Source organism: Xiphias gladius, chromosome 22 (assembly GCF_016859285.1).
Source record: "Xiphias gladius isolate SHS-SW01 ecotype Sanya breed wild chromosome 22, ASM1685928v1, whole genome shotgun sequence".
In the NCBI taxonomy this organism is placed as follows: Eukaryota; Metazoa; Chordata; class Actinopteri; order Istiophoriformes; family Xiphiidae; genus Xiphias; species Xiphias gladius.
In genome coordinates, this window is record NC_053421.1 from 4,931,785 (window position 1) to 4,945,501 (window position 13,717).

The window sequence follows — 13,717 nt, forward strand, 5'->3', positions numbered from 1 at the left end:
GCTTTACAGTATCCACCCACAGCTCTCCCCATCCCTCCATAATTGCATTCCGACCATGAGCTAAATCAATGCAGCCAGACTGGAGGTCTCTCAATGCAGATTCCAGGAATTGATTCAATATTTCAAGAAGAGGCCTTGCTCATATTGACTACTTTAGTAATTTTATTTTCTCTTGTCTGTGGGATAGCACTGCTGTATGCAGAGGAGGAAATACCTGTTGTACATAGCTGTCCACTGAAAGAAACTGCAGATTTCTTTCCTTTTCTTGAGTACTACTGAAAGTATAACCACATAAATGCTATATTTTAATTTAAGAATGAAAGGGGGGAAATTTCAATTCTTTTTATAGTTTAAAACGGGTTGATATGACATTAAAAGTAGCAACAAGTAAATAGATCTTCCAGGCCTATTGATAAAAACTACAGATTGTACTACAAAAGGGTCCTGTACTGGTTGTCGCAAATCGAATGCTGTTGGAGGCGACAAATAGGGCAGCCAGCGCAATCCCTGAATGAAAATGGCATATATTTCTTCAACCAATATGAAATAAAAGTAAGATAAAATTCCACTAAATTGAAGCGTCTCACCAGTGATATCCCGATCCACGTACATTATTTTGCTCGAGGGCAGGCTTGTGGAGGAATTGGGTTTGACCACGGACGTTGTCAGGCATCGGTACAGCCGCATTTGTGCTTGCTTTTCCGCCACAGTTCAAACTGGCAGTTGTGACTGTCAGGGTCAGGAGGTGGGATTTTGCTGAGTTACAGACGACAAATGCATACACATACCAAATATAGCGCCATTAAGACAAACACAGTTGTTTATTGTTCCCGATAGTACCCTACTGCTAGCGTGACTAGCTATTAAGCTGTAAAGCTGGTCGGAGAGCATCAGCTGCAATGTCTCTGCCTCCAGAGAAAGTCTCCGAGCTCAAACAAATCATTCACAACCATCTGCTCAAGGTGAGAAAACCCGCATAACTCTAGCCTTTTATTTCTGTACGTGTCTTCGTTCTTCAATATTGTCCCTTTCCGTGCCGTGCCGTAATTCGCGACTGGTCTAAGGAGACCGGTGCGACTGTATTCAGTCGCGAATTCGCTGAGCTGCGGAAAGCCAAAGGTACACGATTAACTTTAAACGGCGAGGAGTTTATGCTAAGAGGATAATCAGATACCATTAAAGCAGGTGACAATTATGAAGCCTTCATAGGTAAACTCTGAAGTGAATGTCCCCGTGTGACGTTTGTTTAGGCAGCGTGAACGGAAAGGTGGGAGGTTAATAAGGTTTTTTTTCTTCTTCTCTGGTTATCAGATGGATATCCACGGGAAGATCCGAGAGGTGCTGGCTGAGACTGTGAGGGATGATCAAGGCCCAGCGCATCGATCTCTGTCTGAGGCCGACTTTCTACGTGCTCTGCAGTGCAGGGGTATCATAGAGGATGTGATGAAGGACCTACACTTTAGCCAGGTTGACCAACCATTTTGCAGGCAATTTTCACATTGACGTCCTTGATGATCAGGCTGGCAGCAGTTAACGAATTCAACAGATTCGAAATTGAAATAGACTTTTCCCAGCTGAATGTCAGAAACAAATACTTATATTATATATTATATTTTCATTGCTGATATACCAATTTAAACCCAGATCCAGATAACAGTTTGCACAATGTATGAATTCAATCACCTGCTGACTGCTCTGCACTTCTGTCACGTTGGTCTGCTTGGATAGGAAGCACCCACAGATGAAGAGACGAGATCTCCTACAAAGTCGGCTACTCACTTTGTTGAGAAAGATATTAGTCATCTGAAGAAATGTAAGAAAACATCATTTACTAACGCAAATAAACCAACATAATAGCAGGGCCTCTTTCAGTAAAGATATCCTTGTTAATTGTAGGCAGCGAACGAGCGAAAAGAACTTGCAAAGAGGCAGGAGCACTTTGACGTTTATGCAGCGCAGACTTTATTCCATGAGCTGACGCTGTGGCACTAGCATGCCTTCGTCAGAGTTTAAAGAACAAGACAAATGAAATCATACGTGAAGCTGAACAGCAAAACCCAATATGGGTGCAAATAAATGATAGAAATATACAAAAGTAGATCAAACAAACTGTCTCTTAATATACAGTTTGACAGTTGAATATTCAGAATATCAGAGCGACTTTGCGACAAAAAAAATCATCATACAAAATATATATGACGGGAATAATTTGCAAAACATCAAAAAACACAGTCCCTCACCCTGATTATATAAAAGTATAAAGACAGAGTAGCACACGACATAAAGCTGTTAAAGGTGCAATATGCAGTATTTATCTCTTGAACTACTTTGCATATTTGTATTCTTTATGTGCACCCATATTGGGTTTTGCTGCTTATATTGAGGTAATACCTGTCCCTCACTATGTGAACCTTTTTCATTGCTCTGATGGTCTCTCTCTGGGAAATCTTGCCATACACTGTTGGCTATATACAGTATGCAGGGCTTAAGGATATTTAAGCCGTGTTATTGCATATTGTCTATTGAACTCAGTAAGATTTTATTTATTGTAATTGTTCTTTTGACACAGACTCTTTACGTATGATGTGATTTGTATTGTTCTGTAAATTCAGAAGAAGGCACACTAATGCCGAAATGACTGCTTATGGAATAAAGTCTGTGCTGTGTGACTGTCAAAGTGCTGCTGCCTGTTTGCAAGGATTTTTGTTTTTGTTCATTTGTTTTTTTACTTGTTCGCTGCCTACAATTATTAAGACTGTCTTTACAGTTGAGCACACCTCCCTACAGTTTTGAGCGTTAGCTACAAAGTAGACAGATATCCTTGTTAGTGTCTGAACAGTTAACTGAAGACTTTTCTTTCTTTTCTTTCTTCTCAGCCAATAGTGACCCGTCAAGGCGGTGCCTGTATCTGCAAGTGCTTGGAGGTAAGGCCTTTCTGGAGCACCTGCAGGAGCCGGAGCCTTTACCTGGTCAAGTGTGCTCTACGTTCACACTCTACTTGCACTTCCGCAATCAGAGGTTTCGCTCAAAGCCGGTGCCCTGTGCCTGTGAACCCAACCTGGAGGAGGGCTTCCTCTTAGAGATTCATAGAGATGGCATAGGTACTTGTAAATCAGCAATATGGGTGTCAGTCAGGTTCAAGTGTCTTACACTGTTGCATCATGTTTCTTCAGATATTATCCGTACCCAGTTTTTAACTTTTCCCACTTTTGGTAGACATGTATTATTTTGAAAATTTCACGCACTACTGCTTTAAAGCCTCCAATGCCTGGCATCACTTTTGGCACTGCAGGAGAGGCTAGTAGAATGGCGGATGCGACAACCATGCTGTCTGTGTGTGACCCGGTTCACTTGGTGCTGATCAAGACAGACACCTCCAGTGAGACGACGCTGGTCTCATCCTACTTCTTGGACTGGAGGACAGTCCTCAGCTCACCTAGTGGAAAGACCTGCTTTGCTGTAGAGCTGATGGGAGTTGGTGAGGAAGAGTGATTCTGCTGCAGTGATGGTGTATACTGAATTATTCATTTTATTTTAGTATTTTTAATGTATCATCTCTACAGTTAAGAGCTAAGACTAATGAATGCAGTTCATTGGTTGAGTAGTTTCTTATTGTGTCATGCACAAACAAGTGCCCAGCCCACGTGGACACATTAGACACCAAAAATACAATTGCGGTGGTAAAACAACATTTGTTAGAAAATTAAACTTATAACATATACCATTAAATTGGATTACATTACACTAGAAACAAAAAAAAAAAACTTTGTCTCCTCTCTCAAGCTTTACAGATAAAAGGTGCCACTAAAAAGGTCCCCTCTTTAAAAGGCAAGTCAAGTGTTTGTAATTATTCAACCGGAAGAACTAATCGGACGTGACAGACATTTTGCTAGAAAGTCTAGCCCTTCAGTTATCATACAATAGGCAATAGAGCATCAGATGGACTTCACCTAAATCTGCTTCAATAACAAATAATGCCTTTAAACCAGCAACTTTCCTGATTCTACACCTAACAGCAGTTTAACTGAATGCAGCTGTGCACATAGAATAGTACTATGTACAAATAAAACCACAATCACAGAAAGTAACCAGCTGCTATTATAATACTATTGCACTATTGGTCAAAATAGTTCTAAAGTCATCCTACTTGGAACCGCTTGCATCATCTGATGCAGGTTGGGCTATTTCATGCAGATGATTTTGTTAACGGTTGTGTTCACACACCGGTCATGTCAGTTTCATTTCAGAAACCTTTCTGAATTACACTATAGATTTCATATACTGTAACTTACTGTATATGTAGTGCCTATAAGCGTTCTATTTGTAGATGATCCTCCTGGGTACACTGAAAGCTTTTATATTTTTGCAGTCCAAATGAATATTTTCCCACAACCTCTTGTGAAACATAAGCCTGTTGAGCCTGCAAAGCCTCGGTTCCCAGCCTGTCTGGCTGATGACCCTCGTAAAATGAAGCCGTGTCTATTTACAACCAGTCCTCACATGCTGAGCATGTCTATGAGCTGTGAGTAGTTCAACCAAAGACTGCTTTTTTTTTTCCCTCTAAACTTAAGAGATTTCTTTATTGAATAAGGTTAGAGGCCATAAGATGCAAAATTCTGTAGTATTTTACAAGAAATAACCAAAGGTCATGGAAAAGTAATTATAAAATAATCTAAATTTGAGTAGCAAAACTATATTTTTTTCTCTTCAGGTCTGACCCCCCACCCCTGCGTGCGCGTGTGTGTGTGTGTGTGTGTGTGTGTGTGTCACCAGGAAGCGAATGTAAAGTCCCAGCTGGTGTTTTGACAGTCACTCTGGAGCTCTACCCTCCCCTCACAGAGACTCTGAGCGCCGACATCATCGGCACACAGGTCAGCACACTGGAGTCTCTTTATGTCTGAATCCACTGTTTATTCATCTGCTTCATTATTCATGAATAAAATCAACCATTGTGAACTAATAGTGAGTCAGTACAACAGAATGCTGTTAAGGATCAATATTCCTGAGAAGTGACTACACACATCATTAAAGAAACATCACAGCTCTATATTTAGTATATGATGTCACTGTATTTCTCATTCAGCAATCACTGGAGAGGCAGAGAACGGCAGAGAAGGAGAGGCTCTTCTTGGTTTATGCCAAACAGTGGTGGCGGGAGTTCCTTGAGATCCGACCATCGCACCAATCGAAAATGGTCAAGATATTTGCGCAGGTTCGCCTAAATTCATGTGCTGTAGACAAAATTTAAACCTTTATGTCACATAGTTTGTTTGATGTTATGGACATTTTTCCGAAACCAGGCAGGTTCTTTATTGATTTTTATTAACAATAAACCTGTGGAGTGGACAGAGAAGGGAATGTTACATGTATACACAGACACTGATGAGAGAGTTCCTCAGAGCAACCTAATTTCATTTGCACTGGTTCAATGTGTTAGTGGTGTGGGAGGAGGACCTCTCATATTCCTAACCACTTTAGGGATTATTGAATTCGTAATTCCTCAAATTCGTATCTAGCTCCATGCCGTTCACTTACCTCAGGGTGTGTGTCTCTGGGGTTCACGCAGGATGAGAATGGCGTCAACAGACCGGTGTGTTCCTATGTGCGTGTCCTCCGGGCGGGCCGGCTGCTGGAGAGTCCTCGGCAGGCGGCCCGCTTCGTCAGCCTGCTGGCCCACGAGAAGGCCCCGGTGGTCGGAGGAGGAGGAGGCGGCAAGCAGGAGCAGTGGTGCACATTGATGGCTTTCCTGTGCAGAGGGAAGGTAAGGAGAATTGGCTTCTGGCAGTCACAACAGAGAGGGACTCATTTTTCAGAAGACCACGCACTTACTGCATTCCTAGATCCTTACTGTCGGAGGCGGATGGCAGATTCAACGGCAGATTGATAGCTTCTCATACCAAAGTTCCTGTGAAGTGGGAGGTGTTATATTTATTCTACTAAATGAAAATAAATCTTAAGTTTGTAAAATGTCTATCACTCACCTGGCTGAGTCTCTGGACTTATTATTCAAATCCATTTATTTTCTTAGTCTGTTCACACATTAAATATGAATCCCATAGATCTAAAGGATGTGGAAGATATCATTGTCTTTATTGGAACTGAAATATAGTTTAGACCTTGTTGGGCAGTGTGTTTTCTGACCAGTCAAGTGAGCTGTTTCAGGAAGAGTCAGCTATATTATTGCTTTTTGTGATTTACTATCTTGTTTGTTACATACAGTCTTTGATTAAATGTAAGGCAATCATCCAAACTCTCCATTTGGCCTCTCCTTAATGTCTTCAGAGCTCTCCTTTGCTCTGTCACACTGTACAAACAGTTTGGACGTATCTAACAGTGCTCTTGTGCTAATGAATACATCTTTCCAAAGATGATAATTATACTCAGATGCAGCATATATGTTTGTAGATTGTTTATATGTTGGATGGAGATAACAGGATCTTATAGTTGGTGATTATCAAAAGGGAAACATTGTAATTTTTCTTAACGTATGTCTCCATTGTTTTCATGCATTGTTAAGCTCATTTTTGTAAATAGGTGTCGCAAACGCTAAAACTCTGTTTTTTTTTCCGTTTGAAAAATGGCATGCTCCAAAAATCACACACTGGTGTCTAACAAGAAAATGCTGCAACAATAACTCCTCACTCAAGACCGCAAAAAGAAAAAGAGCTTTCTCTTCTAACCCAGAGAATCTAACCATTAGTTTAAGCTTGCAGTCATTTAATGAACAGTGAATATTAAAACACGTTAACCCACGCAGTGTGACGTGGACTGCTTTTGAGCCTCTCCTGAATTGCCCAACTCCAGAATGATAGAACCTCCCATTGTCTAATATGACACTGTAACCTAGTTGGACAAGAGTTTCCCTCCTTAGATTTTCACATCCTTACATCCAGATTCAAATTTAGTGACTCTAGAGCATGGTTGCATGATATGGAGTTCAAACTAAATACAGAATACAACCATGGCAAGAAGATGGCATTCAGCGGGAACGAAGTTTGACCCCTCTAATAATGTCAGCTTTGAATTAATGTCACAAATTTTTGTTGCCTTAAAAAGGAAAGTTTTGTTCCGCAAGTCAGAAAGGAGCACATAAACTCGGTTCGGCCGCATTTACATTGACTCCATTTCTGAGTACAGCTGATTGTGTCATTTCTGAGAAAGAAGGAATTGTACAGAGTTGACTGACTGATGCTTTTTCATCTCTCGACTAGATAGTGCGGAATTTCCCAGACCACCACAGGATAAATGTTTCCTGCCTCTCCTCTGTGACGGGCTGGCAAGACAGACAAAACACAACTCTCACAAAGTGGCCCTTGTCAGCTGTGATTTATGAGCTTCATTCCAGGGAAAATTAATTTAGCCTCATCAGTCCCCAGCCTGTTCTGATGCTGCCGTCCATATTAGCACTTCTGGGAACATCTATCATCCTGACTTGCCCGTAGCTCAAGCCAGCACACTGCAGCAGCAGCAGTCCCTTGCTCAACCCCGGCCTCTTTACTGGAAAAGTTCAATAAGTCAAATAAAAGTTGCTTACTGTCATGGACAATTTGATAACTACAGAGCTTATTCCCGCCCCAACAGACTTTTCTTGTGTGTTAAATACTTCTGTGAAAGGCAGACAGTGCAGTGAGAACGGGATATTGTGTTTCTGTTAGAACTTAGAATACGGCAAGATTAAACTCTGGGCCGTCAAAGTGTAAATTATGAATTTGTCCCCAAACCAAGGTCACACCTAAACTGTTTTGTTTTTTTTTTACTTAGAAATATTCTTCAAACTGCTTTTTCTGATTTTTGTTAGATTTCAAGCAGAGCATTTCAGTGAAATGGCATGCATCAAAGAGGGCCCGAGCTGAATTTGAATCCGCAACATTGCAAGTACATTTTTACGATGGAGTATCAGGGCCACTGTTAGGGGAAAAAACATCAGGGGTTTTGAGAAACAAGTCAAATATTTAAAAATATATGTTTTAGAAATTAAGTCATAATGCTTTAGAAATACAGTCGAAATATTTTGAGAATAAAGCTGTAATGTTTCTGGAATGAAGTCACAATATTTCAAGAATAAAAATGTAATATTTTCAAAAATAAAGCCGTAATATCTCGAGGATGAAGTTGTGATATTTTGAGATTAAGGCCGTACTGTTTCAAGATGTTCATATTCCATCATACATTTTTGCAGCTTGCCCCAGCCTCCAAGAAAAACAGAGGGGCTCATTGAGCATGGAAGTTCATTCGTGACCTTTTGAAACAGTATATGTAACAAAATAATTTAATCTCAAAGGTTCAATTATTAGCTTTCAGGGCTTTCAACTGGCTAACCTCTTGAAGAGGTTTCACCAGGATTAAAAGAATCTGTTGCAACTTTGCAGCTTCAGAGAGGCATGACCTAAAATGACGCACAAAAAAATCCTCTTGCTCTTGAAATGCAACTGATAAAGCTATAATTAAAAGAAATAAGGGTTAAGTATAGGTGTATCAGTCTTGATTGATGTTAAGAAAATAATAAACATGGTTGATATAATGTTGATATTATAGTTTCCACATTTTAAATTCTCGAGAGCAGCTGAATCCATCACTGTCTGTCCTCCCCAGGGGGATTGTGAAGACCACGCCACCCTGCTGTGCAGCCTCCTCCTGGGCTTTGGCCTGGATGCGTACGTGTGTGTGGGCACCAAAGCCAAGGGGGTGCCACACACCTGGGTCCTGACTCGCGGCACTGATGGGAGCATTACCTTCTGGGAGAGCCTGACGGCACACAGGTCTGATTTTTTTGGGACAAGTGTTTTTGACACCTGTTTTTACCTCTCCCCTTTCCCTCTGGCATCAAACTTCAGCTTCTAAAATGGCGCTCTCAAAGTATTTACATGTTGGGCGGAAGTGAAAATGCAGCATATTATAGATATTGGGTGATGGGTACTTTTAACATTAAAGAAGGCGAAAAGTCATATTTCATAGATAGCTGTGTGCTCGTATTTGGGCAAATGGAAAAGTTTTCCTGTACCTGCTAAAACCTAAGCACTCATTTGAACTACACTGGGTTTTTTGTTTTTGCCTCAGTTTTCCTCATTAGATCGTCGTCGTGTCTTTGTCAGAAGGCAATCTTAGAATCCCATGAATGGTTCTCCATGAAATTTTTTGGCAAGACTTTGGGCCAAGGAACCGTTGATTATATTTTGGTGTTTATCCAGTTCTGGGATTCCATCCCTCAATTACTGTGTTTTTGCCATAAGTCTGGAAGTAATGAAGACGTGATTTGATATGGAATGAGTTTGTTACAGTAAGTATGTAATAGAAATCAGGACCTTTGCTGTCAGCAAACATTGATATATCGTGTTTATTGTTTGACGTATTGCGTAAGTTTTTTATATGTTTTTGAGAGCTTTTCATTCTCTGACATATTTTTGTCTACAGTTAACAGTTTTTGTCCAAGAATGTTGACCTTGTGTGCTGTTTTTTTTTGATAAAATTTTTCCTTCATAGTAGTGCTTTCATTTTAATCTGTTTATACAGCATAATTGTGAAAAGATCCATTTGAAATTGTGCATCATGTGCCATTTTAATCATACCAGCAATTTTGTTAGTGAGTTTGTAATGGGACTGAGTGCCTTATGTTCCATATGTCTGGTCAGATACCTCCATCAGGCCATAGACCCAGATGCCCCGCCCCTGGCCCCCCAGCCCAAACTCTCGTCCCCCTACCGCACTGTGGGCTGTGTCTTCAACCACCAGACCTTCCTGGCCAACTGCCAGCCGTCCGATGCCGTGGAGCTTTGCGTCTTTGACTTCCAGGTAGGAGCATGGTGTCCCTTACAGTTACCCCCAGCGTCATCACAGAGTAGGTGAAGTGGGATCCATCACTCTGATTAAATACAATTTACACATATATCATGGTCCATTGTTGTATTTAGTGTTGAAAAATGGCCACTGAAATATCATTATGCCGTTCACATGTCTGTCGGTGGTAGGTATTATGTTAATAGTCAGGGTCAGGGTTTGGTGAAAATCAGTTTCAATATGAAAATCTTCCTTTATGCTGCATATCAGATTGACCAGGGAAGATATAACAAAACTGACAGTGGGCAGACAAATCCCTGCCTTCCCTCCTTTTTCCCTTCAGAATCAGTCTCGGTGGAAGGCGATGAGCGAAGAGGCTCTGAAGTCTGTCTGTGCCCCAGGCTCAACCACCTCTTTGCCCCTTCTGCCTCCACTCTGTGCCCCGTTTCTGGATCCTGCTGCTTCCAGCAACCAGCTGGAGCTGGAGATGCGCTACCTGGTTTCTGAGCACAGGAAGGTAAAACACGCTGAAAAAATGTGTCAAATTTGACATAATTTAAATAAGATGATACTATATATTTCAGAATTGCATAATAAGGTAAACACCTAGGGTTAAGATTTTACTTACATTTATGTAGTTTATGTTTAATGTACATTTATGTTTGACAAATTGACTAAATTTCACAATGTATTCAAAATATATATGTAAAACATAGTTGAAAGCATGTATGCATATACTTGCATACGATAAAAACTTGACAAACCTGGGCATGGCTAGATATCACTATGAAGAAGTAAACAAAGTTTTGTTTTTTGTTTTTTTTGTGTGATTTTAACTGAGCTGACCATTGGCCATTGGCCAATTACAGGTAAGGTGTTGTGTCACAACATCTAATGAAAGAATTACTAAGCAAGGTATGGGCACTGGCGCTCTCTCCCCCAGGACCTGGAGCTGGCAACAGTCTGGGATGACCACCTGTCCTACCTCCTCTCCTCTGCCTTATCGGCCTATGAGCTGGAGCGCTGCATCGGTGTGTCCTGTGGCAATGAGGAGTTCCAGGACGCAGTGAGGAGGGCAGTGCCAGATGGACACACTTTCAAAGGCTTCCCCATACACTTCTTGCACCGCAATGCTCGTAGAGCCTTCGCCACCTGCCTCAGGTAAGATAGATTTTTGAATATACTGCTGGCAGCAGTGTGTATGTGTGGTGGGAAAATCTCGAGACCCATTACTCAGGGGATAAACTTCATGTTGGCAGGCATGTGACTCAAAATAAAATTCCTTGCTTCAGGTTTGTGTGTTTTTTTTGTTTTTTGTTGTTTTTTGTTGTTGTTTGTTGTTTGTTTTTTGTTTTTTGGCATCCATGCGAGATGGTTGCAAGAGCAGACACGGCTTGAAAAATTCCTCAAAACAAATCTGAACATTTTTAATAGTATTACTACGAAAGTGCAGGGAAAAAAATATCTGACACCAGCCTCTGACCTTGCTGTAGAGGGTGTTAGAGAGAGGAGAACCTCTCTACAGGGACCAAAGAATAGTTCAGTAGGTGCTAAGGGTGTTTGCGTTGTTAGAACAGCATAAAGCAAAAGTAAATGTACTTACACAAATATCGTGTCTAAGTCCATAGTTTATCTGTGAATATACCGGTGAGGGTGGATGAACACACAGCCATTAATTTTGACTGTCTCACTTTGTCAAAAGTACATAAATTGCTTTTAGTTCAAAAGAATCTTCCCTACGATATGTCTTTGTTATTTATTATTTATTTATTTGTCATTATTTTATAAAAGACTTTGCAGTACTTCATCTTTCTTGCTCTGTGTCTCCTTCTGTGCAGGTCCCCTTTCTGTCAGGAAATATTTTGTTGTCGTGGCGACCATGTGAGGCTGGCGGTCCGTGTTCGGGTGTTTGTGTATCCAGAGAATGCATGTGCAGTGTGGCTCATGTTTGCATGTAAATATCGTTCAATACTCTAAACAACGGACATATGGGGCCCAAAAATTGCCAGCTTACGTTTCAAAAAATACTTTATATCCTCATAAGGACCCCACAGGTGTTTTGTTTTTTTTAATATATATATATTTGTGGTAAGACTAAATTGAAATGAAACTGTACTGTAAAGACAGTTACACAGATGTTTGTGGCTGTTGTCTCTACTCTGGTGCCTAGGCCTTTATCTCGTAGTCAGGTAGACTCATCATTTGTACAGACATTTACGCTCAGAATTGTATTTATATTTCTATTTTTTTTTTTAAATAAATGGAACTTGGTTAATCTTACTGTGTACTTTTTAGAGACCTTATGGTAGACATTTTCTAGTAGATGACATCTATTCTTTTTTTTTGCTATCAGGAATATTAACAGATTATTTTTTTAATTGCATGAAAGTCTTAGCTTTAAATGCTAAGAAGTGGTCTAAGTCATTCTAGAAAATGCAGTGCGTATTACGTTGTTTAATAATTGTTTTGGCTCAGTTTTCACGACAATTTCAAATTGCAAAACTCATAAATCATTGGCCTAAAAGTGTCTGTCTATAACACGATGCAGAGGGTTTCTTAGTATCACAACAGCGTATATGTTCACTTAATGACATTTTACCAGTTGCATTTGAAAATGACACGGTCATAATTACATGGATAATGCTGATCAGTGTATATTTTAAATGTATGACAGTCTCGGTGAAATAATAAGCAGTTCTATTTAAGCGCGCTCTCTATGGTATTCTTGTTAAAACAAGGGGAATTCCTTTGAAACGTGTCGCTTTTGGTTCATATTCTAAGGACCGATTCAGTGCTCGGCGCACAAGGAATAAGCACTGAAACTTAGGCTATATTATGGCTATTATATGAGTTGAGTGCATTCGAAGTGATTGAGTGTCCTTGTGCCTTGCAGGTAAGAACACCATTTTGTGCTTAAAGGTAAGAATTTAGCAAGTCAGTTTGGCTCTGTGCATTTTGCACATAGAAGCTGTTGTAAAAAATGTGCCAAAGCAATCGTAAATAGTGTGTATGTATATTCATTTGTAATGCAATAACACAACACTAGATGGCGATTTAAGACTAACGTTGGCACAATGGATGCAGCTGCAGCTCTCTGTTCTATTTTGGCCTGCTCGATACAATACAATAGACCCATATGCTGACAGCTCGTAAGAGCATCTTTAAATACAGATTGGATATCATGACTGTGGTCACTTCATTGGTCCATTCCAGCACTCAGTGTCTGATAAAGCAGTAGAAATGTATGAATAAGGACTAATAATCCAGAAAAGCCCCACTGTAGGGGGGGGGCCAAAGGATGAAATTTAAACTCATGCTGCAAAATGCCGAAGATATTTTTCGCTTTTGAAAGTGAGGAGAAACCACAGTAAGAACACTATTTCGGCTCGAGAGCCACTGAAACTTCTAATTTGAGACTGACTGATTGTGAAATTGCAGAGAAGGCGAAGTGACAGCGGCCTGGCTGAGTGAGGAGTTGTGCTGTCAGGAAAAGTCGACTCAGAAAGTTTTGCCCCGATCGAAGTTCTCTGTTAATTGACACACAGAGGGTAGTCTTGTTTTTACGGAGTGCTTTGCTCTGCTCCTTCTCCGCTATATGCCATACTGCGCGGTGCTGTTTGGAGTTGTGGGGGAATCGTTGACACATCAGCCCAAACTTTGACTGGAAGCCTGTGAGGATGGCCAATTAATTCAATTTTTCCGGAAGCTAATTTGCAATTCTGCATATGCCCCAGAGTTGTTGAACACGACGATCAGGAGGGAGGCTCAAAGAGCGAAATAGAGAGCTAATGAATAATTCTTCCCTTTTTTCTGAATGTCACACACACATATACACACACACATACACGTACACCTTCGCTCCACTCATTCTGTATACCACGGACAAAAATGTATAGCAAATGAAGAGTTTGATGCTGGGAACTCAGGTATGTTTTCAGCCCAT

General features: G+C 40.6%; 1 protein-coding gene across 1 annotated transcript; it reads left to right on the plus strand.

Moving 5' to 3' along the window:
- The first annotated feature begins 124 nt into the window (after positions 1 to 124).
- On the plus strand, positions 125 to 12,049 carry cep76 (centrosomal protein 76). The gene is made up of 13 exons (XM_040118743.1): positions 125 to 962; positions 1,312 to 1,467; positions 1,729 to 1,813; positions 2,877 to 3,101; positions 3,293 to 3,478; positions 4,774 to 4,871; positions 5,084 to 5,212; positions 5,567 to 5,761; positions 8,593 to 8,759; positions 9,630 to 9,789; positions 10,118 to 10,291; positions 10,718 to 10,935; positions 11,613 to 12,049. The coding sequence occupies exons 1-13, from the start codon at positions 900 to 902 to the stop codon at positions 11,749 to 11,751; spliced, it is 1,995 nt and encodes a 664-aa protein (XP_039974677.1). The 5' UTR covers positions 125 to 899; the 3' UTR covers positions 11,752 to 12,049.
- The last annotated feature ends 1,668 nt before the right edge of the window (positions 12,050 to 13,717 follow it).